General features: G+C 55.6%; 9 protein-coding genes across 9 annotated transcripts; 3 read left to right on the top strand and 6 right to left on the bottom strand.

Moving 5' to 3' along the window:
- Positions 1–68: 68 nt before the first annotated feature.
- Positions 69–1,526, bottom strand: PHYSODRAFT_292954 (hypothetical protein; the record flags this gene model as incomplete). Its single annotated transcript, XM_009515654.1, has 1 exon — positions 69–1,526. One exon carries the CDS (start codon positions 1,524–1,526, stop codon positions 69–71), a length of 1,458 nt encoding a protein of 485 aa, XP_009513949.1.
- Positions 1,527–4,707: 3,181 nt separating this feature from the next.
- Positions 4,708–15,424, bottom strand: PHYSODRAFT_292952 (hypothetical protein; the record flags this gene model as incomplete). Its single annotated transcript, XM_009515653.1, has 3 exons — positions 4,708–11,905; positions 11,979–12,511; positions 12,593–15,424. 3 exons carry the CDS (start codon positions 15,422–15,424, stop codon positions 4,708–4,710), a joined length of 10,563 nt encoding a protein of 3,520 aa, XP_009513948.1.
- A 179-nt stretch (positions 15,425–15,603) lies between these two features.
- PHYSODRAFT_537928 (hypothetical protein) lies at positions 15,604–16,745 on the bottom strand (the record flags this gene model as incomplete). The annotated part of the gene is made up of 2 exons (XM_009515652.1): positions 15,604–16,511; positions 16,658–16,745. 2 exons carry the CDS (start codon positions 16,743–16,745, stop codon positions 15,772–15,774), a joined length of 828 nt encoding a protein of 275 aa, XP_009513947.1. The 3' UTR covers positions 15,604–15,771.
- Positions 16,746–16,959: 214 nt separating this feature from the next.
- Positions 16,960–18,232, top strand: PHYSODRAFT_553094 (hypothetical protein; the record flags this gene model as incomplete). Its single annotated transcript, XM_009515651.1, has 2 exons — positions 16,960–17,938; positions 18,025–18,232. 2 exons carry the CDS (start codon positions 16,960–16,962, stop codon positions 18,120–18,122), a joined length of 1,077 nt encoding a protein of 358 aa, XP_009513946.1. The 3' UTR covers positions 18,123–18,232.
- Positions 18,233–18,384: 152 nt separating this feature from the next.
- Positions 18,385–19,277, bottom strand: PHYSODRAFT_348795 (hypothetical protein; the record flags this gene model as incomplete). The annotated part of the gene is made up of 1 exon (XM_009515650.1): positions 18,385–19,277. The coding sequence occupies one exon, from the start codon at positions 19,275–19,277 to the stop codon at positions 18,462–18,464; it is 816 nt and encodes a 271-aa protein (XP_009513945.1). The 3' UTR covers positions 18,385–18,461.
- A 210-nt stretch (positions 19,278–19,487) lies between these two features.
- PHYSODRAFT_469158 (hypothetical protein) lies at positions 19,488–19,682 on the top strand (the record flags this gene model as incomplete). Its single annotated transcript, XM_009515649.1, has 1 exon — positions 19,488–19,682. The coding sequence occupies one exon, from the start codon at positions 19,488–19,490 to the stop codon at positions 19,680–19,682; it is 195 nt and encodes a 64-aa protein (XP_009513944.1).
- Positions 19,683–19,803: 121 nt separating this feature from the next.
- On the bottom strand, positions 19,804–23,020 carry PHYSODRAFT_475787 (hypothetical protein; the record flags this gene model as incomplete). Its single annotated transcript, XM_009515648.1, has 4 exons — positions 19,804–21,633; positions 21,694–21,742; positions 21,822–22,150; positions 22,316–23,020. 4 exons carry the CDS (start codon positions 23,018–23,020, stop codon positions 19,804–19,806), a joined length of 2,913 nt encoding a protein of 970 aa, XP_009513943.1.
- Positions 23,021–23,156: 136 nt separating this feature from the next.
- On the bottom strand, positions 23,157–25,563 carry PHYSODRAFT_553086 (hypothetical protein; the record flags this gene model as incomplete). The annotated part of the gene is made up of 10 exons (XM_009515647.1): positions 23,157–23,432; positions 23,500–23,601; positions 23,661–23,845; positions 23,922–24,065; positions 24,140–24,165; positions 24,252–24,320; positions 24,382–24,693; positions 24,762–25,038; positions 25,107–25,314; positions 25,429–25,563. 10 exons carry the CDS (start codon positions 25,561–25,563, stop codon positions 23,157–23,159), a joined length of 1,734 nt encoding a protein of 577 aa, XP_009513942.1.
- A 275-nt stretch (positions 25,564–25,838) lies between these two features.
- On the top strand, positions 25,839–27,357 carry PHYSODRAFT_551923 (hypothetical protein; the record flags this gene model as incomplete). Its single annotated transcript, XM_009515646.1, has 1 exon — positions 25,839–27,357. The coding sequence occupies exon 1, from the start codon at positions 25,885–25,887 to the stop codon at positions 27,355–27,357; it is 1,473 nt and encodes a 490-aa protein (XP_009513941.1). The 5' UTR covers positions 25,839–25,884.
- Positions 27,358–27,524: the final 167 nt, after the last annotated feature.

Raw genomic sequence — 27,524 nt, 5'->3', positions numbered from 1 at the left:
TAGAAAATGGATGTACATTATTGCTTGGAATGTTGTTGCTTGAACTGCCACCTCAACGTTTGCTATTCTCAAGCCGCACTAGCGGGGGTCTCCTTTGCTACATTCCTCATGGAGTTGGGATTAATCCACCGGCACTGAATAGCTAGCATTCCGATGGATAACTCGTCCAGATAAATCTCCTCGGTAGCAGCTCCAACAGGCCTGAACGCTTGACGCTGGAGCTTGTCGAATCTACCGTCTCCAATGGGTTGACCTATTGCCACGCCCTGCTGATTCCCTGATCGAGGCTCCATTACGGTGAGCAAGCGTGTCGCTTGTCGAAACCTCCTGTGCATTACGCCATCAGGGCGGTATTTGAGCCCGAAGCACAAGCCCATTAGATGCAGCAAGACGCTGATCCCCCCACTGTAGTTGGCCCAGTAACTCTGATGCACGGAGCGCTGATCCATGACAAACTCTGGCGCGACCGAACCACTGTTGAAGCAGCAGGACGTAAGCTCGTTCAGTCCCCGAGGCCACGTGAACAGGCCGCAGCTACTGGTAGCGACCACATTCCCACCCACAAGCGCCCGGTAGTCAGTTAATCGGTGTGTCCTTGGATCGAAGTGTGAGCCTCCAAGAAGCACGACGTGCTTTATCCGGTACAGTTGAGATGATTTATCGGTCCCCAACTCCTCCTTGAGCTCTTCCGAACGCTTAACGTCTTCGTTCAGCTGCGCCAATAGCTGCGAGTCCGTCATTTGCCGAGCTTGTTTGATCGAGTGTTTGGAGCGCAGGACGTCGACGACTGGAAAGCCGTCGCGGTCGAGCTCCACCGCGAAAGTTTTTCGAGAGAAGCCCGCACGATGGAACAGCTCGGCCACAGTGGTCTGAAGCACCAGCGCGTTGAACTTCAGTCTCTGACAGGCGTCACTGTCGGAATTGTCGACTCCGGTTGGCGCGTCGAAGCCTTGGTAGCTGTCGCGGGGTTTCTGGTAGTGGAAGCGCACCACCCACTTGGTTCTCCTTGGTGCGAACCGAACCGTTAGCTGGTGAGTTGCCGAACCGATTCGGAGGCGGATGTAGAAGACCCCGGGGTGAGCGAGATGCACATACGCCTTGAAGTGGCCCGACTCACGGACCACCGGCCAGCAGACACTCCCCACCCACGCGTTGTTGTCGCTCTGGTCCGCAGCGTGTGCTACAGTTTGGATATACAATGCGCTGTCCGGGAGTTTTGTCGTCTCGAGGTTGTCGACGTGCCCTTCAAGTGAGACCAAGGGGAAGCTCAGCTTCTCGTGCTGGCGCAAGTTCGTGACTCGGATGTGTAGGAGTGACCTGGAGTCTGCTGTAGTGCGATGGGTAGACTTTGGTAGTGATGCTGGAGCCAGCGATGGCTGTCCACGTTTGGGGACGTCGAAGGCTCGCTCGCAAGGGGCTGAGAGTCGCCCTCGCTGCAGCCAGAGCGACCTGCGCATCCGACCGTCCGGCGCGCTGTCCCGTCGAGGATAGTGCACGTTGCTTCTCCTGGAGTGCTTATTCCCCATCGAGAGTGGAGACTTGTACCGGTTGTCTGCGAGTTGGGAAGTGGTTGCCGGTCTCAGCGGCCGCCAATATTCAGGAATAAGTCCGTTGCATGCCAAGTTTCTGGCGTGGGGTGCCGATGGGTTACAGACGCCTGTTTACTGGAGGCGAGGGGCGAATGACCTGTTGGTCACTCCATTAGCTGGTGGCAACCGGACTGTGACGATTGATCCGAACTTGTAGGTTCAGCTGGCAAGCTTCAGAAAATCCACGCACCGACGCTGGGTACTTAAGTATCCCGCATAATTAAATCACGGCTTGGATACCAGTAGTGCTGTTGCCAACGCACGGTGACAGTTTGCGTGATGGGGGCTCCTCACTTGCCAGCCAAAGCACTTCAACCATGCTTTCAACTAACGTACTGAATTAAATTAGTATCTATAACCTCGGCCGAGTGACGCTCTGATACATAGAACAGTGCCCCGCTGAGTTATTCCGTCCTCTGCCACCTGCTGCAGTGGCAGATCCAAGCCGCGCACAGTAGAGCAGAGCAGAGCAGAGCAGAGCGGATCTTCCGCCTTCCGTCCACCGGCCGCACTTTCGAATGCCACCCGGTCGATAACGCTCCCTCTACTCTGTTACGACACATCACGCCTACTCCAGCTGCCACAAATAGCCCCTAATAGAGAGACAACGACAAGAGAGACTGCCGACCGACCCGATGCGCGCAGCTCCCAAGGCCGACGCGGCCACCGAGCTGACGCCTCTGATCGGGGCGGCGGCGTCCGGCGGCTCGCGCTCCAACTCTGGCTCGGGCGCGCCGCTGCTATCGCCCAGCTACGCGGCGTCGTCGCCGTCGTCCTCGGCCTTCTCGCCCTTCGCCATCCGCCCCAGCGAGGAGCCCGAGCCCAAGGCGGCGAGTCCGCCCCGCCCCGGCAACTTAGCGACGCTCCTGTCGCAACATGAGGACGAGCCCCAGAGCGACGAAGAAGAGGACGGAGGAGGAGGAGGAGAAGAAGAAGAAGAAGAAGAAGAAGAAGAAGATGATGATGATGATGATGATGAAGACGCCACCGAGAGCCAATACGCCTACTTCGCGTCCCCCGCCAAGGTGCTGGGCTCGGCCTGCGTCAAGGGAGACTTCTTCCAGGCCCAGAGCGCCGTGGAGATGGCCATCAGTAAGGCAACTCAAGCGGCCGAGCGGCAGGAGGAGAAGAGGACCGAGAGGGAGCTGGCGGACGCGGTGCGGCGCCGCGTGGCCGACAGCGTCTTCCGCCTGCTGACGGTGCACGAGGCGCGCCATCAGATGAACGCGCTGCACCTCGCAGTGCTGTACGAGCACCCGACGGTGGTGACGTACCTGGTGTCGGTGGCCAAGAAGTACTTCCCCAAGGACAAGGACGCGTTGGTGAAGATGAGGAGCGCAGACAAGAAGAGACACATCCATCTACGCGGACGCCAGAATGGCCATGGAGCCCCTGAATGCGCCTCGGATAAGGAGGAGATCGATGACGAGACCAACAGCAACGCCAGTACCGAGACCCAGGAGCAGGAGCAGGAACAGGAATTGGCGTGTGGCACGCTGCAGGACTTTCTCGACAGTCGATGTGGAGAGTCCAAGCACCGCGCCACGGCGCTCATGTTGTGTACGTCGGTGGCGTGTGCCACGACGTTGATCGACAGTGGTGCCTCGCTGGACGCGATGAACTCGTCCGGGATGACGGCGATGCATTACGCGGCCAGCACGGGGAATGCGGCGTTCGTGAGTTTGCTGGTGTATCGTGGAGCGGACGTGAACCAAACGGACAGCCGCGGGGCGACGGCCTTGCACTGGGCGGTGTTTGAAGGGTTCCAGTACACGGCAATGCTGTTGGTGGGCTACGGGGCGAACCAGAAGATCTGCGACTCGGAGAAGCAGACGCCGCTCATGATCGCCAGCGCTCTTGGAGATGCGTTCTTGGCCAAGCAACTGGTGGTGGAAGGCGCGCCCGTGAAAGCCAAGGACAAGCATGGCAGAACGGCGATGGACATCGCACGACAGGGCGCACACTTCGACACAGCAAGTGCGTTGAAAGCAGGCTCGTCGGACAGACTGGTCGCCTGGGCGTCGCGTAAGGGTGCCTCGGTGGCTTTCTTTTTCGGTATGGTGCTTACTACGGCCACATTATCGCTGATTTTTGCGGTGCCATGCCTGCCGCCCCAAACTCCTGCCCAGACTGTACGGTACCAGACGATGGGGCTGGCGTTTTTGACCTTCACGTGTATCATGTACGTGTACGTTTGCATCAAGGACCCGGGGTACGTGCCGCGCTCCACGCGCCCCGCTTACGAACTGCTGGCTGCGGAGGATAACGCCGTGCCGTGCCCGACCTGTGTCACACGCAAGCCTCAGCGATCCAAACACTGCTCAGCCTGCAGACGCTGCGTGTACCGCTTCGACCACCATTGCCCGTGGATAAATAACTGCGTGGGGATCGGGAACCACCGCAGCTTCCTCGTCTTCCTCGTCACGTTGTCGAGCTTCTGCTTCACGATCGGTGCTCTGTCCCTGAGTATTTTGCTGAACCGTGTACCCTTGCACCCGTCCGCCCCCAGTGTTGGTGACGGCCCTGGAGACACTGCGTTGTGGCCGTGGCGGTGGTTGCAACCCCCGGAGTGGGCGCTGGCTGGAGAAGCTCCCGCCCACTCGGAATCGACGCTGATGCTGCATGGAATCCACGCCACTCTCCTGCTGTGCGCCGTCGTGTTCGGCATGCCGACAGCCACGCTGCTGGCGATTCAGCTGCGCAACGTGAGTCGCAACTTGACGACGAACGAAGTGTTCAACAAGGACAAGTACCCGTATCTGAAGACGCCGATGGACGAGTTTTACAACCCCTTCGACCAGGGCTGCGCCCACAACTTCGCTGAGGTCTGCAGTGGCGAGATTCCAACTAGCAAGGAGGACGACGGCGAGTTCGATGAAACAAGGAGCTTGACCGTCCAGGAGCACGAGGTCAGTGCTCTCAGCGAAAGATAGAGCCGCAACAAAGCGACCACGAATTTTTCCCCGGAATACAGTACTTAACTAAAAGAACGATCCTTTCTTGATCTTCTTCGAGGTGATGCAAACGTCTCCAATATCACAATTTTTACCTGATAACCCGCTAAGTTCTGAATGACATTTGCTCAATAGTTCAAAAGCTCCCATTAACGTGATAGCTGCTACAGCCAGGGAGCCCACCCTGGAAAGAGTTTGCACAAGTTGTGTGGGTCCTGTGCTGCACTCAGGAGCTGCTTTACCTGGCCCTCGATGCTCAGAGCACTTCCATTCGGGTCCTCGTAGCCCTCGAGCTTCTGCTTGACGCGAATTAGAGCTCGAGCTGCAGCGTCAGTACTTCCCGGCTCCGCATGCATTTCATCAGCTGGTTGGGCCTCATTCGTACTGCCGGTTCCAGTAACACCGTAGCTGCTACCAGAGCGGCTCGAACCCCGCGAACGTGCATCAGATTTCCTGCGATCCTGTTCCCCTCCCTCTTGAATGCGCAGTGCCTTCAATGGTGAGAGTGTCCATCGATAGAGTGGATCGTGCACAAAGACCTCGAGAATCGTCACGACCGAGGCGCTCTTCTTGCGCAAGAGTTGCAACGTGACTTCACAGCAACGCGAGAAAACGCCGTCTACGCCTGAAATGCCCATTCCATCGACCATGTCGCGTGTGAGTCGGAATGGAACAGTCTCGGGCGTATACAACGCCATTCCCTGGTCAAACACGACGCCAAAGTCGATGTGCACGAGCTCTCCTGTCTCTTCATGGATGAGGATGTTCTGCGAATGGCGATCTCCGATGCCCAGAATGTATCCGACGATGGACGTCACCGCGGCGCTCTGGACGTAAGCTAGTCGACGATGGTACCATACTGCTGCATCGGGGAATTTCTCTAAAAAGAAGTGGTGGAAGACTGGAGTAAAATTCGCCTGGATCTCCAAAAAGGCCGGCAGCTTCTCCGGAGCATTTTTCAGGTATTGTCGGCATTCCGTGTGCTTCCATTCATGAGGGTGGTATCGCTCATGCGCCGACAGCCTCTTGGATGTCCGACTCACCAGATAGGACCCCCAAGGTGTAGTGTTCTCCACCCATTCCAGCACGCCTGCAATCGGAGACAGCGGGACCACTCTGTACGTGCGCAGTCGCAATTTACGCTTGCGAGTCGCCTTTTCTTCCATCAGGAACTGGTTCATCGTTTCAAACACTTGTTCAATGACAAGGTCCTGTCGCGTGTCATCTTGCCCCTTCACCAGCTGCTTGTAGCTTTGGCCATCCGAGCCGTGGCAGTAAATTATCTTCGGCCGATGGATTCCGCTGTCGGTAATGGAAAAATGCGACTCAAATGAGAACGTTCGTACCACGCCGGAGTAGTCCATATCTGCTTGCGGTACGATGCGAGAGGTAAGCACTGCCGGGATTACAGCAGAGCCACCACGCCGTGTCCGGGCACGAATGTATGCGTCAAACGGCGCGGCTCCAGACCTTCCTGAGCTTGAGCTTGTATCAAAGATCGTCACCTTCGACAATGGAATCTTCTTCTTTTGGCCGTGATATTCACTTGTGTCAAACAGTGCCAACTGAACGTACGCGTTTGCCATGCAGTCGAGAGACTCCAGTAGCTCCCGCTGCTCCGTTTTCATCAACTCGGCCAAATACACTTTGGCACCTTCTGCTTTTGCGTCTCCAACGTTCGTGCGAAACTGTAGCGCACCCTTCCCTTCAACATCTCCGCTGTTCTTTAACGCAATCAATTGTATCAGTGTATGGTGCGGGTGCTGCTCGCTCATCTTCATCACCAGTTTGCGCAGAGCAGTTTGGAAAGTTCCAGTATCGGTGGAGCTGCTAATACGTGAGATGATTTGGTACGACAGGGGCACGAATTTGTACGACGGCACCATGTCGATCACTTCTTCTATCACAACTCGATTGATGTCGGCCTTGTGCTGATTATTCAGCCATAGCGAAAGTACACGAAACACCATATCGAGCTCAGGTTGAGGCGACAGCGATAGTCCCTTCCCGTAGCTGCACAGCGCCCCCATCAGAAATTGATCGACCGAAGCCTCGACTTTCGAGCGCTCATTGAGGTCATAAACAACCTCTTTATTCAGTGCGTGAATGTGCGCTCGATTTTCGTTTTGCATGTTCTGCTTCATGCTCTGCAGTTCTAGCAGTTCGTCGTGTCGTGCTTGGACAACTTTTTTGCCTGCCAGCCACTCCCGCGACGTCACGCGTGTACTAACTTGCTGGTACATCGCAGCCATGAACTCGGCCAGAGCAAAATGAGCCTTTGATGCATCTCCAGCCCGCTCTGAGACTGCTTCAGAAGCAATTCCGCGAATGATCTCAGTAGCTTTTTGAAAGAACTCCTCGAGAATCACTTGAGAGCTCTCAGAACGCTGCGATGCAATCCATTTACCGGTGATTGTCAGCACCTTGACGTGCAGCAGTTGCAAGGAGGCCGCTTCGGCCCCAGAAACAGAAGAACCATCCAAATATGCGGTTAAGTCGGAGCACAATTTTTTCCCGGTCCAAATCGCACTGCGAGCTTCCTGCTGCTTCCACAACAGTTTGGCCTTTTGTATCTGCCATTGCATTTTGTCAAAAATGCCCAAGGACCCACGATCATCAAGCTGTTCAAGCTTCGATAAGGCTCGATATGCCACTGCAATCCGCCCAGCTTTGCGGCTGAGTGAAGCCAGGTCCAGGTACAGTTTCGTCAGTACCTTCGCTTCATCAGATGCCTTTGACACCTGAAGAAGTACTTCTTCCAGACCTAACAGGCTTTCGGCCTTGTCAAAATCGTTCTTGATCTGGTCATGTCGCCTTTGCCATCGCTCTAGCAGCGACATTGTTGTCAATGATTTTTGTCGCGAAACATCAAGGACATCATCCAACGACGAGTAGCTTTTCAATCCGGTGGGTGTCATAGTCGACAGGATCGGCGAATCTGCCACCGAGCTTGATCTCCTAATGTAGTCAGCCAATTCTTCAAGTTCGTGAATACCCTGCAGGTAACCAAGTGCCGAGTACGAATCTTTCGTGCTCTCAAACGAGTGCAAACTCAGCTGAACCGATTGCAAGATCTGCTCCTTCGCCTTTGATGTCACGCGCTGCAGACTTTTGAAATCTCCGTGAGCTATAGCTCGCAATCCTTGAAAGAGCATTGGCTGGTGCGAGAAACTAGTAGTTGCTGGGTCCTTGCCATCAGGCAGCGAAATCGTGGGAAGCACAGCTTCCCACTGCATGCGTTTCCATGCCAGCTGATATTTGTGCTCTAAGGCTTGAGCAGCAGCAAATCCAGAACTTCTACTCGAAAATTGGCCACTCTGCTGCAGTGACTGCAAGTAGCCTTCCAGCAAGTGATTGTACCCAAGCGATTGCAGTGACGTAAGCATGCCCTCCACAAGCCGATTGGAGACGATGATTGCAGTGCCTCCACGTTGCAGATCATGCTGGTTTGAAAACTGCAAGGAGATATCGTAGAGGGGCAGAGCCTTGGCGTACTTACCCTCGCGGTTGTATTTGACCAACTGTGACTTAACTGTTCGTCCATCGTTAACACCATAAATACCATCGCTGTCGCTGTCAACGCTGTACGCCTCGACGAGGATTTCACGCAATGTGGTCACTATGTCATCGTTATCCAACGACGACAGCGAAGTGATTTTTCCCCCATTACGTTTTTCCAACCACATTTCCACGTACTGCATAGCTGAATACGGCATGTTAACTCGTACGGCAGCCCTTGCAACCGAAAGAAGGTCCACGTCAACCATGCAGTCATACGCCAGATCATTCGAGTTGGGGAACCCTGTTGCAGCACCAGTGGATGATCGCTTGGAGCCTTTTCCTTTACCTGCTCCAACTTTTTTCTGGGTTCTACCGTTTGTCTCCACGAAACGAGCTTTCTCCGTTTCCCTGAGGAAATTGATAGTGTGAACAACGAGCTGCACAACTTGAGGTGGCTGGGAACTTGCTTCTGTTGCTTGGAATTTCCCCGTTGAGGCTGCAACATGGTTTTCCAGTGCGTCATTTGTTGTCCCCGTCAACACAAATCGCACGCCTTGATTAACAGCCTTCACTGCTCGGGAAAGATCTTGTGTAGCGGTAGCCTCCTTCGTGTCATCAATCTCTTCAGTGTTTTCATCGTCGGGTTTCCTTAAAATGCTTTCAACAGCGTAGGGGAAGAGGAATACTGCCATATCTACCCGCATGGCTGACAAGGCCGAGCACGCCTTCAACACCGGGTCCGGAGACTCTCTAGCCAGGCTTGAGGTCAAGGAACACACCCACGACTCAAAGCCATGCACTTCCGCGGATGTCCAACGATCCAATTGTTGACGAAATGTACACTTCGGCTGTAGATCCCAGCCTACACCGTTTCTTGGGGGCGTTGTCGACCAATTCGATGGTGACGCGGTCTCGAATGGCTCCAGAAACGCTTTAAGCTCAGTGTCCTTACTCCGAGCCAAAGCAGCCACTCCCTCATCAAGATTCAGAACACATTTTAGTGTCTTAAGTGTCTCTTCCAGCACTGACGGATCAACATTTCCGGATCGCCTTCCCTCGAAAAACAATGAGCTCAAGTACGTCAGCACGTTCTCATGCATAGCAAGCCGAAATGTTGTCTTGGTTTCTCGGAGTGCACCCCGATGAAAGTGCTGCCGATACAACCGTGACAAATTCCCTTCCTGCTGGGCTGGACTCAGCTCATACTCGCTTGCATCAAGCGCTCCGAGCTCGCCTAAAGCATCTGCAAGGTTTGCTGTTCCTGTTTCACGGAGGCGGTCGTCACTGCCAAATGTGCCTGAGGAGGTGAGATAAAGTAATGTATGGGCAAGCTTCCCGTACAGTTTCCTGGTTGATGGGCTGGAGTCTCGCAGTGTGTCAATGCTTGTTGTAACGGCGGATAAGCGCATATCGGCATGAGACCCAGTTGGACGGTCAGAGGAAGTCCCACAGTGCGGCTTCTCTGGGCCAATACTTAGTGATCCGCCAAACGGTAACGGGTTGTAGAACTTGGTCCCACGCGAATGTTCACGTTGAATGAACATTTGAATCTGCTGCTTCGCTTGGTGGTGTCTATCCGCAGTGGGGTGGGGTGGGTCGTGTGATTTGAGCTTGGCTGCATTGGGGCTGTCTTCGGATGAAACTATCTTTCGACTGCTGATGATTAGCCCGTTTAACTTGTCGAGACTCGTGGATATACCGTCCGGCACTATGTCGATATCAAGAGCGTATTTCCCGAGTCCGCTGCCTAGATCGTTGCACACCGCAAAAATGACCCACTCCAGCTCCGCTTGGTCATCCGCACTCAAGTAATATACCTGTCGCGATGTTGTCGCTTCCAGTGGCGCCGCTGTTGTTTCTCGCTGCAATTGCGTGCTGCACTTGGACAGAATATCACTGATTTCTTGCACTACGAATCCGAGATACTTCCCGAACATGTCAGACTTCTTCATGAAACACTCGCAGCATTCGCGAACTAGGAGAGACATCACCCTTCCGATTGCACGGCGATTCCTGACAGCCAAATGCTTGATCGACTGAAAACATATCGATAGCAGCAGGTGTTGCAGCACTGGTTTTTCGGCTACTGCGTCACGAGTCTCCACTACAAAGATTTTGAAGCACTCCACTGCACATATGGCCCTCGGATCGTAGAGTTCCGTTCGCAGCAAGAGCACGTAAAAATCGCTGAGTAAATCGGCCATATTAACGAGCTTCCAGTCAAACTCCGAGTATTTCTCTTTCATGGCTTTCAGTGCGTCCTTCCACAGGTCACTTTGGGAAATTAATTCGTCATCGTTCCCTTGAATAATGCTCCACACCGTAAAACGCGCCATTTTGCTTGCTATATGGCCTAAATGCGAAAATGATAGCGCGCTCGCTTGGGCACGCTCTTCCGCCACCTCAACCATATTATGAGCTAATTGTTTCAGGGCCGGATCAGGATGGGCCAACAAAATGAACGAAAAGGCGAACAAATCCGTGGTCACCTGCTCACCAAAATGCGATATCGCATATTCAGGCTGATCGTCACTACTCTCACTGCCAGGAGAGAAGCTCGACACGAGCTGATCAACAAATTCAAATCGCCCACCTTTCACTTCGGCGCTGTCTCCAGAAATGAAGTTGTGTAGCACTCCAATTGGAAAAATCATATCCAGTTTCTTCAGGAATTCCAACCGACGCTTGTTAGCATCAATCTCTTTGCCGAGAAGCGCAGAGAGTGGGAACTGCTGTAGTAAAGCGTTGCCATGTGGAAGAGGGGCAAATGGGGTGCTTTTCATCCATCCCGTGCTATCCTCTTTGTCTTCGTCTTGAGGCGCTGGTCGATGGCTTGCAGCTATAAAATTGTGCCACAGACCGCAAAAGTGGTCGTCCAGCAAATCGGACACACTTCCATATCCGTAAAAATCTGCAATCGCTTTTAACCACACTGAAATCAGCGACGGTGTGCCCGCACCATACAGTGACACCGTTATTGATGCCAACTCGACACATGCATCTAGAACCCCAGGAAGCGCTGTTTGTGACGAGCAGGCACTCACATACAAGCTCTGCAAAACACACAGGCATGCGTCCATACACAGTCGTGAATCAACACGTTCTCGTCTCGCACGTCGCCGATGCTCTTCGGTATCAGCAGGGGCTTCGTCCGCAATATCCAGCAGCGAGGGTGCATCTAGTAACGACCCCTGTACCTTGAAAAAGTGTCGGCATATTCCTTCACCGCCTTCTGGATACATGTAATACACTGACTGCAGACTGCGCGCTGCAATAAAGCGCACGCTCGTGTCGCTGTCAGTTAATCCAGCTACGCATGTTTCTTCAAACGATTTGAATTCCCGGGAATTTAGACGAAAAAATACCTCCAAGCACTGCAGCTCGGCGTTCCGCGTCATGCGCAAGCTCTGCTTTGGCGTAATCGCGGCCGCAGTCTCCAGGTGTCTCTTTGCGCACTCCACAAGAATCGCCGGAGGTTGTTCATCATGCTGATACTTCCGCGTTTCATGAACCAAACCAGCAAGGAGCAATGCAGACAGCACCTGAGCGAGAAATATCCCTCCTCGACAATTTCCACCACGTGTAGCTGAAAGCGTCCGGTTTTCTCGTATGCCTTCCTCTGCAGCATAATCGATCAATTTGACGAAAGCTTCCAGGCTGTCAGCGCCAGTTACTCCGCATAAAAGAACAGCGACTGCCAGGACGAAATCCGGGTCAAACTGAATCGCCTGTACATATTTCTTCACCGACGAGAGGCCACTGTCTTTCTTGAGAAGTAAAATCACGCGGAAACACCACAGCGCAATACTCTTTTGAGGCACAGGATTGGGAGGGCGGTCACGTGCAATGTCATCTTCCTCCCTGCATCAGAAAAGTCACGTCGGAATTGTGTGTTAGTGTCCGTTAAAAAAAATGTCACTCTGGCAAAACGCACCCGTCATCCATGACATCCCATTCTCTATGTGTTGACTGGCTCTGGTGCTGAGAAGCGGACGACCGGCTCAAAGTAGACTCCCAGCGGGAAGCACCGCGAAGCGAGCTAAATCCTGTCCGCGGACGTGGCGGCATTGGCGTAGGGGACTCCACCCCCGGCGTATCACTACCGCCACTGAAGCAAGCTAGTGACTCTTCTAGCGTATTCACGATAGCTCTTATTGACGGGCGAAGATCGGGAGGTGTACGTAAATCAATAGGATCTGCTGACGGATGACGGCACCTCTCCAGTGTTTTCCGACCTTGAGACACCAGAATGATCGTATGAAGCCGTCGTAGTATGTGCACCACGCTTTCAGACATTGATTGGCTTAGCTGGGCTTGCTTGATCACACTTGGCTTCAAATAGTTTGCAACAATCTCGAAGTACTGTTTCAGCAGTGGAAGCACACAGAGCCGACCCTCGTTCGTTGCGGCGTTTTCTGACCACAAACCCTCTTCATCAGCATAAAGTGCAGCAAGAACAAGGCCAACCTACAAGAAGCACAACATATCGCCGTGAGATTTAGAAATATGACCGTGAATACCCACCAAACAGTTTTGTCGAATCCTTACGTCAAGTGAGTTAGCTAGCACGCGCAATCCCTTGACTGAATTGTATCCGTCGGAGGGTAACCTGCTAGAGATTTCCAATAGCAAGTCGGAGAACAAATTGACGATTTCTGTCTGCAGCGCCACCGCTCTCTCTGTCGAAATAGATTGAGCATAGTGGTCCTGCCAAAAACTATCACGAGCGAGTAAGTGATTTGCATCTTGTCGTGGGATCAACTCGTACAAAAGACCAGTCGGAGTCGCAAGACGTTCAAAGTGGTCATCAACCATTGCCGCACACGAGTTAATCCCATCGTACCAGCATGTACCACCAGATCCGACGTTTTCGTTAACGCGCGCTTGAATCGGTAGGGCGAAGGCTGCCGGCTTTACACCAGCTGATAGTGGGAAAGGTGTTGAAAGATGTTCGAGCCCACACTCAAGCATGCAGAAAGCCACTCCAAAGCCGTTGAGTTCCTCCCCCGTGATGTAGCTATCGCACTCCTCCACATCTGTTGCAGATATCTTGCGGATCAATTCTGGAGTAAAAATCGCTTCCTTCGTGCTCAGTTGTTCAGAACCTCTTGTTCCGAAGAATGACTGAATGGCAGAAGCGTAGATCATCGTGGACATCTCTGTCTGCCAATCAACTTTAGTGACGGACTTGGATAGCCCACCCGCCAATGTCGTGTTGCGTCGAAACACCTGTGCACGAATATGGTCGAACAGCGATCGAAGAAGTCTCGACTGCACCGTTTCGTACTCTTTTTCAAACACTTCTTCGCCAATAATTTGGGAATCCTGTGTTTGCGATACTGCTGCACCGATATCAGCTTCCGCCGGTAACTGCACGTGACGAAGAAGCGAACGTAAAGTGCAGATAGAAGCCATTGACGTTCTAGCGTAAGGTCGCATCTTATCTCCGCGTGCTGGTGGCGTGTCTGAGCTCGGCTGTCGAAATGCTGGCAGATTCCATAAATCTGGACTGCTTGCTTCGATGGTATTCAGCGGAACGAGCCTGAATGAAACGCAGCAGTTAATTAGCGTAAGTACAGCATCGCCTGCTTGCCCTCGCGTCAATCCGATTCCTTCTGTAACACGACTGTACGGAAGCTCGGGTCGAAGCAAGTTGTGCCATACGTTCGCCCAATGATCAACAAAATTGTCACCGCACTCTTCACGGTGCCGTGCCGAGAGAGCAGCCATTTGAATCAGTATCTGCAAAGTCAGTGCTTGCCACTTGCCCATCTCTTTGACCACCAGCATATCCGCGAGCTTCTGCATGACCATCATCAAGTCTCCAATTCGATTCATCACGTAATAATCTCCGTGGCGACTTAAAATGGACAGGAGCAAAAGCAACCACGCCCCGGAGTCACTCGTCTGTTTGGCTTCGGTTCGCTGAACTTGGGACGAAAAACTTCTCGATAAGTAAGATACAGTTGAAGACTGTCGCTGCGATGCGGGTGAAGCAGATCTGCCTGCTGTCATATACTGAGTGTCCGTCCGCGGGCTGTCCAAAAACTGTTCGATGACCGTCTCCCATGCGAGCACCGTTGAGATGGACCTAGGTCGCTTGCTACCGACAACGACTGGGTCAAATAACTCTTCATCTTGCGCCAAAACCTCACTGTTCTGCATGCACTCCGACACCAAGCAATCGTGATAGAAAATAATATCTGCCGTGCAAGCCAAGTGCCGTATCCCTTGATCATCAATACCGAGGGCATTCCCCAGTCGCTGTTCTCTCGCTGAGTTGAAGTGTGTCATCAAGAGGTTGATCTCCTCCGCACCCATTGCCACATGGACCAGCTTCTTCATCTCGCGCAGCAGCTTCGCCGGTGGCAGATAGCAGAATTCCGGCTCCGCAGCCACATTATGCTGGTACAGCTTCAAAAACTGCATCAAAAACTCTGCCGGCGCCCCTCGAAGTTTGTTCTTCCGAGCTTTATTCGAAATGACAATAAAATCCAGCACCGTGACTCCGCTTTTCAACATATAGGGCCCCATGGATCCGAAATACGTCTTCATCAAGTCCGTGAGCGTCTCCATCAACGCTGAGGCGACGACCAGCAGCAAACTATCAGCCTCTTTCTCCATCGTCTCACTTTTGGCCGCTTCGAACCAGCTCTCAATCTCCAGCACGACACCCTCCAGCACGTGGCGCTCCGAGTCGCGCTGGGTCAAGTCGAAGGGGCAGTTCTTGACCAGGAACCGGATCACCCTGGCGCGAGTGGCTGCCGTAGCTGCGTCTCCGAGCAGATCTTGGTGTAGCGTCGGGGAGATGGTGCCCATGGCCACCTCCAGCATGTTCTCCCAGTCCTTGTAGTCCAGCACGGCGCAGTACACGCGGTACTGCACGAGCACCTCGACCGTGAGCCAGGCCTCCTTGTCCACCTGCGTCTCGAAGTTGCGGTCAAACTCGATGGGCGTGCGGCGGTCGATGACGGCCGCCGAGAAGGCGAACAACTGGCAGATGCAGTCGCGGCCGTTGGGGTCCAGGTGCAGCATGGGGCCGTCCGCCGCCGCGTGCGCCGTCTCCAGCTCCGTGCGCAGGTAGTGCCAGTAGCGCAGCTGCGGCATCTTGGGGCGCGCCGACGCCTTGCGCTTGCGGCCGGCGCCGCCCAGGTTCAGGTACGCGCGCATCTCTTCCTTGAGCACGTGCAGCAGGCAGTTGAGCAGGTAGCCCCAGCTGCGCCAGCGGTGCACGAGCTGGCGCGTGCGGTCGTCGTTCAGGAAGCTCTGCAGCTTGTCCACGGCGCCCGACACGCCCTTGGTGTTCTTGACGGCGCGCAGCTCGCTGCACAGCGCGAAGAACTTGCGCCACTCGGCGTCGCGCTCCGAGCGGGCCGCCATCGTGGCGGAGGTGGAAGTGGTGGATCGGCGAGAGTGCGCACTTGCAATGCGGAATACAGTTAGAGAGAGTGACAGTTGAAGAGCGATTTTGTGCTCTTGAAACGTGGAGTGTTAAATGAGAGAGATGACGCTCTTCAAGAGCAGCCTGCAAGCATGTTGGTTGACCTGACAATATGAAGTGTTTGCATTCGCTGTATTGCTTTCTTTACCGGCCCCGTTCTCCTACTTTCTAGCCCCAATACCCTACGGACGCCCGGCAGCAACACGTCGGACGCAAACCCTGCCAACTAGCCTGGAATCAAAGATCCATCCAAAAGCGAAGCGCGAGTCGGGAGACGCTGCTACGCTTACTGCAGGCCCAGCAGCACGCCGCCGTTGCCGCCCTCCTGGTTGGGCAGGTACGTGACGTTGCGCGACTTGGCCAGCGTCTCGGCGATCTCGCGGGCGGCGTCGATACGCTGCACCTCGATGAAGCCCGAGCCGCTCTTGGCGACGGCGTCGGACACCAGACGGGCGGCCTCGGACTCACCCTCGGCCTTGATGACCGCCGCCTTACGCTCCTGCTCGGAGCGCATGACCACGAACTTCTGGCGCTCGGCGTCCTGCTGGGCCACCTGCTTCTGCTCGACGGCGCGCGTGAACTCCGGGCCGTACTCGAGGTGCGTGAGCGACACGTCGTCCAGCAGCAGGTAGAAGTTGCGGCAGCGGTCGTTCATCTCCTTGGCGATCTGCTGCGAAACCTGGTCACGGCGAGCCAGCAGCTCCACGGCGTCGTACTGGGCCACGATGGACTTGAGCACCTCGTTACCCACGGACGGCAGGATACGGTCGGCGTAGTCGGCGCCGTACTCGGCGTAGATGTGCGAGAGCTTGTCGGCATTTGGCCGGTACAGGCAACGCAGCGAGATGTTGACGTTCTGCAGGTCCTTGGTGCCAGTGCGCGAGCTGATGAGGCGGTAGTTGGAGCGCACGTCCAGGATCGTCGGGTACTGGAAGAACGGGATCTTGAAGTGCGTGCCCTCGCCCACGGACTTGTCCAGGATACCGTCCTTACGGTCGAAGATGACAGCGCGGTGGCCACCGTCCACTATGAGCAATAGGAACCAGCCGTAGCATCACCCACATAGGGAAGAAATAGCAAGAAAATATTAGCACATTTGAACAGGTTCCCTCTGCAGCTTATTACAGGGCTACGCAGCGTAGGCGGCACGTGGAGAATAAGAGGACACGCACCGTCGTAGATGCACTCCTGGAGGCAGAAGCCGCCGATGCCGACGGTCGCGCCGAGGCCGGCCACGCGGTTGAGGAATCTCGCCGCCATGTTCACGCTGTTCTGTGGCTCTGAGTGGCGCCGGGGGAACTTGCAATTGAGGTTGGGCGGCTCTGACTGGCGCACCGCGGTGGGGTGCGCCACACCACATAGCAAGAATGATGGCAAACTGTGTTAATTCATGTTGAGCTTCTCGAATATTATCTAATAGAGGTCCCACCCATCATCCCCGGATTAGGAGCTTTAAAACGGGTGCATATCCAGGATGGCGGACGAGGAGGTGACCAAGCGCGCCCCGACGGCGGCGGAGAAGCGGGCGGCGCGCCGAGTGCGCGTGTTGCAGAGCAGCGAGAGCCGCCTGAAGCTGCTGAAGGGCCAGATCTCGTCGCTCAAGACGCCCGAGCTGACGCTGGAGCAGCAGCTGGACGAGGGCGTGGATGAGCTGCTGGGTAATGGCTCCGAAGCGTCCGCGGATGCTCCTGAGGTGGATGACGCGCCTCCTGCGGAGCTGAAGATCCCCCAACGTGTGGACCCGGCACAACGACGACGTGATGCCGCCGCCAGACGCCGCCGCAAGGAGAAAGTGGTGCAGCAGATGCTGGGGACGGAGCCGCAGGAGGTGGAGCAGGCTGCCCCTAATAAGGAGTCGACAGAACATAACGCCCACGAGACGCCGCTACCTGCTGCTGTTGCTGCTTCAACTATCGCTGCGCCTGAGCCAACTTTCAGTCGCCACTCGACGGCGTTGAAGCTGCTGGCGATGGAGGAGAAGCTCGTGCTGCTGCTTATTGTGGCGGCGGCGGTGTATGCAGCCGTGAGTATGGACCTGACGTCCATCACGGCGAGTTTGGTCGCCGACGACCAGTTGTACCAGGACCTGATCGCCAAGGGCGTCCCCATGGAAGCCATCAGGCAGCAGATGGAGCGCGAGCAGGTTGCGCCCGAGCTGAGGAACAAACTGGAGCATCTAATGACGCAACAGCTCAAGATGGAGGCGATGGGCGCGTCGGCGGCTGCTGGTACCTCTGGCTGGCTGCCAGATGTGGCGGACCTGGGCTTCTTCTTCACGTCGTTGCTGGCGCACCCGCCCATTGCGCTGTGCGTCTTCCTGGCGCGAATGCTGGTGTCGACGGGCGCGAACGCTCTGCATAAGGCGCTGGATCTGCCGGACGTGAAGAATCCGCAAGAGGGAGACCTCGGATTCCTGGCGAATTTGGCGCTGTCTAGTCGTCCAGTGCTGAAAGGTGCGTTTGCTTGAAACTCTCTACTGTGGAGGGCTGGTGGAAATTTTCGAAGAGCTGACGGTGATTGAGTTGTCTGTGTACTATAGAGTTCCTAGTGAAGGGCCGCAAGTCGCTCGACGACGTTTTTGTCTTCGTCTTCGCGCTCGTGGTGTGTGTCGCCATTCGCGTGATTTGGCTCAGCTAGTCGCAGTTTGAATCGAGATAGGATAGTTTTCATCCAGCCTGCAGTATCCGCAGTGAGTTTTCTGGAGGTCAACCGGTGTTTTAGGTAGAACCCGCCTTTTCGGGTTTTTCCATCGGGTGTATCGGGTTTCAGCATCTCCATTGAGTCTTGCTCGAAGCGTACATACCTGTAGTCAAAGAGCGACTTGTGTAGGACGTTCTGCTTGCCGCAAACCCTGGCCATGAAAACAATTGCGATGCTTGGCGAATCGAATTTACCATTTCCTTGGTGAAGATAAACTTCAAATTGCATACGTTATTGCAGGTCTTCTGTTTCTGCCTCGCTAAGCTGATAGTTGCGTTACTCGCTGTGGCTGTGCTGCTCGTTGAGCTTGCCCATGATCTTGCGGATGGCCTGCGCCGGGTTCAGACCCTTCGGGCATGTGTGCGTGCAGTTCATGATGGTGCGGCAGCGGTAGAGCTTGAACGCGTCGTCCAGCGAGCGCAGTCGCTGCTCCGTGTGGTCGTCGCGCGAGTCCTCAATCCAGCGGAAGGCCTGCAGCAGCGCCGCTGGGCCCAGGTACTTGTCCGGGCTCCACCAGTAGCTCGGGCAGGCCGCACTGCAACATGCGCACAGGATGCATTCGTAAAGCCCGTCCAGTCTCTTGCGGTCCTCGATGGACTGCAGATGCTCCACTTCAACGCCCTTCGGCATGACCGAGTGCAGCCACGGCTTGATCGACGCGTACTGGTCGTAAAAGTTGCTCAGGTCCGTCACGAGATCGCGCACCACGAACATGTGCGGCAGCGGGTAGACCCGCACCACGTCCTTGCCGCTCTTCTTGATGGGGCTCACACACGCGAGCGTGTTCCCTCCATCAATATTCATCGAGCACGAGCCGCAGATGGCCTCGCGGCACGAGCGACGAAACGCCAGCGTCGGGTCCTGCTCGTCCTTGATCTTTAACAGCGCATCCAGCACCATCGGACCGCACTCGTTCAAATCAACAGGATACGTCAGCTCGTGCGGCTTCTCCTTGGTCTCCGGGTTCCAGCGGTAGATCTTGAAATACTTGAGATTCTTGGGCTTCGCAGCCATCGTCTTCAGATCCGGGCTATAAGCTGGAACACTGAGCGCGCGGGTACCCCCGCTAGCTCTCCCGGCAGCACGCAGCATTTGTTTCTTCTCCACTTGTTCTCCACAAAATGCTGGCAAATTATCGGTAAACTTGAAGCTTTATCGACTTCAACAGGTTTCATCCTGTAAAACGATATCGTTTATAACAGGTCCGACTGACCTGCCTTTTTGACGCAGCGAAACGCGAGGCGAGTGGCGCCTCTCACTTCCCAACGGTAGCGCCTTCCAGCAGTTGACACACAGACCGACATGGCGGGCTCGAGCAAGGTAGCGGACATCCTGCACAAGACGGTGACGGGCGGCCTGGTGCTGGTCACGGCCTTCGCGCTGGCCGACGTGACGCGCGGCTTCGGCGTGCTGGTGAAGCGCAACATGGACCGGCGGGCGGCGCACGCGGCGGCGGAGCAGGAGCAGGAGCAGACCGACGCCGGCCACAAGGACTAGAGAGCAGCAGCAGCAGAGCCCGAGAGACGGCCTTCCAGTTGAGACCCCAGGCCCCCACAGCCCTCGCAGCCTCGGCGGGCAGCCCCCTAATAATTAATGAAGCCTCCTTGGCTCTGTTCGATCACAGCGTGCGCACCGCGTACTCCTTCTTGGCCTTGCGGGCGGCTTTGGCCACGCTGGACGCCGCCTTGCCCAGTATCTCGCCGGCCTTGGCGCCCAGCTTCTCCGCCGGGGTGAGCTCCAGCGCCTCGCGCAGCTTCGGGGCGCGCTCCTTGATGAACGAGACCTTGAGCTGCTGCGCGAGCGTCAGTTTCGGCCGCTCGCGCTCGAGCTGCAGCTCCTTCAGCCGCTCCAACTCCTTCTCGCGGTCGCGCAGTTGCTTGCGTCGAGCCTGCGCCCGTCGCTTCAGTACTGCTACCCCTTTCTTGCTGAGCACGCGCTGCACGGCGCGCGCCATGGCCGTGCTCTCGTGCAAGGTGGCGAGGAAGGCGTCGATGTCGGCCTGCCACTTGGTGAGCTGAGTCTTGCTGAGCACAGCCTCTGGACTCTGCAGCACCTTGGCTAAGGCGTTGAACTCGTCCAGCTTGGAGCTGACGAAGGCCACGCGCTTTAGCACCAGCTTGTAAGCCTTGACGATCAGCGTCCACTTGATGCGGTGGAACGGAGGCGACAGGAGGTCGGAGCTTGAGACTAGCAGCGCCATGGTGGAGGACCCTTTGCCCTTGGCTCGCCACTCCACGTCCGCCCAAGTCTCAACCGCTTGTTGCTGCTGGTTGTCTTGTGGTTCTTGGCCAGCGACGGCTCGTTTGGTGTAGCCTCGCTTCATCATCCGGGGCTCGGCTCTCTCCAACGTGTCGAAGTCTTGGTCCAGATCGAGCACCATGCCGTAGTCGTAGTCGTCTTGCTGTGTGACGTCCATCCGTGTGCCCAGCCTCAAGACGAGCTTCCTCGTCGACCCACCACCATCAAGACACAGTACAGGGTACGGCAATGTGCCTCCGCCTTTGTCGGTCTTGAGACTCCTGGCGCCGTGCAGCATCTGGTTGAAAGCTGAGGCTGCAGTCTCCTTGAGCTCTTGCAACAGCGACAGCATCACGTCCGAGCGCTCGGCGTCCATCAAGCGACCGCCTTTCATGATCTTCCACTCTTCCAACAACTGCATGAGCTGCCAGAGCTTGCCCAGACGCTCCTCAGCGACTCGAGGCTGGCGTGGGTTGCTCGTGCTCTCGCAGACGAACTCGAAGTACGTCAACGCACGCCTCACCTTGTTCGAGACGGAAGGGGTTTGTTGATCGCGAAGCTTCTTCTTCAGTGCGAGCTTGGCGGCCTTAGCTTCTTGGTGAGCAAGTAGCAGCAGCCGCTCGCGCTCTTCACGTTGTTCTGCAGCGACGATCGCGTAGTTTGTCTTGGCGAACACGTGCATTGCGTGGATGTGCGGTCGAATCTGCAGTTGAAACGGGTCCTGGTCGACAGCCTTGGGGAGTAAGAAGGTGGCTGGAACAAGTCGAGTCCATGGAGGCAAACCGCCACGGTCATTGCTGCTGTCCATCGATATCACTAACGGGGTTAAAGAGCGATTCTCCGGTGGCTTGAAGTGGAAATTCTGCTGCACGTAGTTTAGTATGAGCTGCGAGGTGCTTTGAGGGTGTAGAATCGCCACTGCGAAGAGTAGGAACTCGCTGCTGCTCGTACTATCGTCGGTAGTACTGGCACGATCACTTCGTGAAGGAGGTGTGGACTTCTGCAGGTTGAAATCTTCAAGTAGAAGCTCGCCGTTGACGATTCCGTTTCGAGTGTACGTCGCTGATGCGATGTGCTCATCGAGGTAGAACAAGCCGTGCGTCGTTGGCAGCAGCAGGTGCAGAGGTCGGTTGGGTAGCTCTGTGTTCGCACGATAAAGCTCGTACAGATACGACACCGAGCTTTTGAGGTCTACACGCAAGGAAATCAACTGGAAAGAGCGATTAGAGTGCGTATTATGTAGGCAAATGCCCCCTTCAACACAGCATACCTGGCCCACGGGTAAACTCTTGACGTGTAGTGTGATAAACTTGTTCGAGCTGTCGGCACAATGAAAGCGATAAGGTCAATCCAAGGCAAGCACAACAATCGAGGTGACGTCATTAACACTTTACGTACAGAGCTCGATGCTTGCGAATCGCTCGGAAGTCAGGAAGAACACTTGAGTAGAAGCTGTTGTCATCCTCCTGCGCATTGGTTTGCTGAGCAAACACATCTGGGAGTGACTGGTGAAGTTTAGGTAGCAAAGGTGGGATGATGATCTGCCTCTGTAGAGCCTTGTGGCGCGCGCGTAGCACTTCCTGCTCTTGAAGGGCTGTCATCGGTGTCTTGATCCGCTGAGTTGCTTTGAACGCCTCCACCTCGAGATATTTCTTGCTGGAAAACGTAAAGCATCCGGGGCATCCAGCTGTGGTCGTAGTTTTCCTGCAAACTAAGCACATCGATGACTCCGCTGAGACTTTGCCGCTCTTATCAGCAATCCCCGACGGCACTGAAAATCGTTCTCGCGCTGCCATAGCGGCCTCAAGGCGCCGCTGCGTCTCCTGCTGACGGGCTTTTGCAGCCTCAGAGGGTTCCCTGCCTCCATCCATCTCCAGCACCGCATCGAACACGCTGTTGCCAGCTTGATCATCCTCTTCGTCGGACTCGTCGGAGTCAACATCGTCTTGTTTCATAACGACTTTGTCCAGAGGGATCTTGGCGAATCCTGTCAAGAAGAATACGGGTGAAATGCAGCTGCTGTCGTCGTGTCTTGACATGGCATATCCATGACAAGCCGGATGGAGATACTCCGCTTCAGTCGGTATGTTGGTGGTTCGTTGAAGTCCCAAGCGCGACTTGAGCTGGAGACGTGATGCTTGCGATGGAGGGCACAGTGCGTGCGAGAACGAGATAAACACCGGAGAGACTGTTGCAGCGGTTTGTGCAGCACGATCAAAAGTATACCCCGCAGCCGCAGGGTGAGAGCGCTGAGCGTCAACCACATCACGCTCCAAACGTCGAAGTACTAGCTCTTCCTCCATTCTCTCCTGCTGGTGCCAAGTTGAAGCTGACATCTTCGCTTGAGCGAACCGCTTTGCTTGGTCGTAGTGATCCTTGACCGCTTGCTTGCGCCGTTGGGATTGCTCCTTCATACGCAGGCGATCGCGCTCTTTTTTCTCGAGGGGTGTAAGCTTGCGAGGCTTCTTGATCGACGGCAGTGGCAATGGAAGAGCTGCTGCAACCACTGGTGGGGGGAAACTTTGCATCGTATCATCTTGCTCCGGTGTGGCCACGATGCTGTCTGCACTTCTCGTCGATGACTTCACCGACTCCATCCTTCACAAACAAGAACACCAGCAATTCATTGTGATGGAGCAATCTGCATTGACAAGCATAGAAAAGCTAAATATAAAGGCTGCAGACAAGTCGCTTCCTTGAAATCATCCACTCACAGGGGCAGTACTCGCCCTACTACTTCCAGGGCTCAATGGTGAACTCGTCATACACGTTACCGTTCTTGTTGAGCACAAATTGGACGCGCATGTCCGCTGGGCTGGAAGCAATCCGAAGATATCCGTAGTCATTGACGTGACGGAGACTCCAGTTCCCGTATTTCGAAGAGAAGTCCTCCGTCCCGAGCGGATAGCCGGCCGATCCCACGACGACATGCACCGTACCCTTACCGTCAGCAACACACTCCTTGCGATACAAGGGGCAGCTGCGCTCGTACGCATGCTCATGGCCAACCTGCGCGCAAAAGTTAGCGACAACCAATACCTTATTCGAAATGCCATGCACATTCCGTTAAACGAACCATCATCAAGTTCACGTGGTGCTTGTAAATCAGGTCTTCAATTTCCTCCTGGAACTTGTACGACACCTTCATATCGGGCTCGATGTTCATCTGTGTCGTATACTGAAATGTAGAGTAAGCATGAGTAACGAACTGTACGCGAACGAATGTAGCTACCTTACCATCATGCGATGCGCCGTAAGCACCACCCAAGGGGTAACGCTGCGATCGACCTGCTCCAAGTCGTGCTGAAGCCATTCATACTGCTCGGATCCTCGAGTCCAGTTGTGCTCGGTCGACATTTGAATCACATGGACACCGCCGTAGTCAAAGCTATACCAGTAAATCCAGTTCCCCGTCTTGGGTGCTGCCAATTAGAATACCAAGCAAACAATTAGCAAACCAGATCATACAGAACGCATAACAATATGCAGCGACATTACCGTGCCATCGGTGGTGCATCGGTACTCCGCACTCTCCAGCCGAATCAATACCGAAGTTCCCCCATGACGGATTGAAGCTGCCTCCGTACGGAAGCATACCACCGCTGAGGTCGTGTTTTCCACCAGTGTTGTAGTCGTATTCATCTGCGCATAAGTGATTCAAACAGTTAATACGAGTCGATTCCTCCCGAAGACGAACGTGAAGATATCAGACGTACGATTTCCAATGCCCACCATATACGGCCTGCATCGGTCATGAGTTTATCCAGATAGCAGCAATGTAAGCATTTCATAATTCAAGCAAAGATCAAACCACGACAGCGTACGTACAGCCTGGTGGCGTAAGGCTCGATCATATGGAAGAACTGGTCCCAAAGGTATCCGACCGATCGAGCGTAGCTGTGCATGATCAACGTGTTAAGGGCAATGTTGAGTTCGTAGGGTGAAGCGGCCTTCTTACCTGATATCACCAAAATGCAGGAGAAAAGAATCGTATCCACCTCCGATCACATCTTCGTAGACGCGTCCAGCAGTCGAGGCTGAACCAGGCTCAACGTACGTGCCCATGTCTGCATACGCGATAAAGTTTGCGTACTTGGAGCTCTTTGGAGGCCGCGACTTGAAACGACGCACGTGGCTCAAGCCATACTCCTCGTGGCCGTACTGGTAGTAGTAGTACGTGTCGGGCTTCAAGTCCTTCATAATGATCGTGTGCATGTAGCCAGGGTCACGGAACGCCCGTTGCCCTAGGACGTTTGCTGGGGCGTGGCACCTATAAGCAACCTTCTGTCAGTACAAACAAAATGCAGGCAATACCTTGACAGCAAAAGCTACACTCACAAATCATCCGCGCCGTACGTCGTCGACGTCCCCGTCGCCTGGTGCTTGAGATCCTGCGGGTTCTCTCCATACTTCACCATGGGCGTCTTGGACGACGCCGTATTGAACATGATGGCCATGGCCGTGTCATCGTCTGTCAGACTCAGATGACCGTGCTTGGGCGTATCAAACGGCTCCTTCATCCCCACCTCCACCTTCGCAATACCCATAAACTTCCCCGAGTTCTCCTGGTAGTTGAAGTACACCGCCGTGTAGTTGCACCTCAACATGTAGAGCTCTAACACACGCAACAACTATCAGCAACACGCTTCTCCCCCTTCTCCCTCTCACTCTACCTAGTTCTACCTGAAAATCTGACCGAGTGGTCGTCAGCATCTGTCTCCTTCACCCCCTTCTTCTGCAGGTAGTCTCCCTCCCCCGTCGTGGGGCCGCAACTCAGCGTCAAGTAGTCTCTGCTGGTCAGAGGGGAGGCCGCTTCCCCCTCCCAGGACACGACCAGGTCTCCGCCGTCCTCCACCAGCGCCGGGTACGTCTTCAGCGCGAACGTTTTTCCCTCCACCGGCCACGACTCGATCCTGTCGACGACGACGACGCGGCCAACTGCCTGCGTCTCCAGCGACGTCGAGAACAGCGCATCTTCTTGTCCCGAGGCGGCCAGCAGCACCACAGTAGCGGCCGCGCCGCAAAGCGCGAGGGACGCGACGGCGGCCATGCGTTTCCCGAGGCGACGGCGCACGCCGCGCGCGTCGCTGGACGCCTCGTCCTCCGCCACCAGCGTGTACTTGCCGTGATCGAGCGCCATCTTCCCGAAGAAACTTCAACTCAGACCGATCCGAGCTAGGGGGTTACGCTGTGTGGTTTACGTAAAGCGTAACCCCATACAAACGCCAAGATCTTTTCAAGGGCTACCCCAATCAACACAACCTAGCACCAGATGGATTCGGAAGTACTCTCCTCCAGCATACAAATCGTAGATATTCGGGACGGGGGGTCGCCCTCAGGAATTGTTGGTCGCGCCGAGCGGTCCGAGCCAAAACCAGTCATTTCGGGCGCCCCGACGGCATAACAGCACGCCCAGCAGCCCCAAGCAGGCAGGTAGCAGGTAGCAAGAGCAGCAAGAAGCATGGCGGACCGTCGCGATGAGAAGCCCGCGGACTTTCTGCTGCCGGAGACGGTCAAGAGCTGGTTCTCGCACATGTACACGCACCTCATCTCGGGCAACGTGGCGGAGATGGCGCGCCTGTACGACCGCGAGTTCCACAACCTGACCAACAACTACTTCAAGCAGGCGTCGTGGCCCGAGCCCAGCGCCGTGGAGTCGCTCGTGGACGAGGACCCGACCTTCCTGCTGCTGTACAAGCAGATCTACTTCCGCCACCTCTTCTCGCGCCTTCAGCCGGGCATGGACATGAAGGTGGCGTCCTGGGAGACGTACGTGGCCATCTTCGACGGCGTGCTGGACGGCTCGCTCGAGCTCGAGGCGCTGCCCTCGCAGTGGGTCTTCGACATCGTCGGCGAGTTCGTGTACCAGTACCAGACGTACTGCCAGTACCGCGCCAAGGTGGCCACCAAGGGCGAGGCCGAGATCGCGTCGTACCAGGAGAACCTCTTTATCTGGGACACGAGCAAGGTGCTGGGCTACCTGCACGCGCTGGTGCGTCACTCCAAGATCGTGGAGATCCTCAAGGAGGAGGAGGGCGCCCAGGCCCCGTCCAAGGTCGTCAAGGAGCTCGGATACTTCAGTCTCATCACGCTGGCCCGCGCTCACGTGCTGTTCGGCGACTACTACACGTCGCTCAAGCTGCTCGAGCCCATCGACCTGGCCAACAAGAGCGCGCGCGGCGACGCCAAGACCACGGCCCAGATCTACGAAAAGTCCCCCGGCTGCCACGTCTCGGTGTTCTACCACATGGGTTTCGCCCAGCTCATGCTCGAGGACTTCGCCGCCGCGATCCGCTCGTTCTCGACCATTATCCTGCAGGTGAACCGCAACCGCAACTACTACTCGCGCTTCGCCGACTACGAGCAGCTGCACAAGCTCACGGAGAAGGCCATGGCCCTGGTGGCCATCGCCCTTTTCCTGTGCCCCGGCCAGCGCGTCAACGACCAGATCCACTCGCTCATCCGTGAGAAGTACGGTGACAAGCAGAGCAAGCTGCAGAAGGGCGACATCTCGGCCCTGAGCGAGCTCTTCGGCTTCTCGTGCCCCAAGTTCATCCTGCCCGCCGTCGCCGTGGAGGGTGAGGCCCCCGTCAACCGCAGCGCCGAGGCCTCGCAGCGACAGCAGAAGGCCTTCAACGACATGGTCGCCCGTCAGCAGCACATCCCGGCCGTGCGTTCGTACATTAAGCTGTACCGCTCCATCGACCTGGAGAAGCTGGCGGCTTTCCGCGGCGTGGACGTCGAGCTTGCTCGCGCTGAGCTGATGGCCCTCAAGGTCAGCGGCTCGCGCCTCAAGTCGGACGTGCACTTCTACCTGAACAACGACCTGGTTCTGATCGACGAGGAGGCGAGCAACCAGCGCACGGGCGAGTTCTTTATCAACCACATTCACAGATTCGCGCGCATTGTGGACGAGTGCGCCGTCAACCAGTAAGTCGCTCAATCGGGTAATCCAGTAGTCTCACCCTCGTGCGCTAAAGCGGCAACGCGTTGAATGGCAAGGAAATGATCGCTTTGGCGCTGAAGGGGCATTCAGGTGTTAAGGGGGCGAAGAGGAAATCTATACGGAACGACTGGAAGTGGCGGAGGACAAGGTGTCAC

Source organism: Phytophthora sojae, assembly GCF_000149755.1.
Source record: "Phytophthora sojae unplaced genomic scaffold PHYSOscaffold_1, whole genome shotgun sequence".
Classification (NCBI taxonomy): domain Eukaryota; phylum Oomycota; class Peronosporomycetes; order Peronosporales; family Peronosporaceae; genus Phytophthora; species Phytophthora sojae.
Note: the sequence above shows the minus strand (reverse complement) of the source record. Positions and strands in the feature narration are given on the sequence as shown.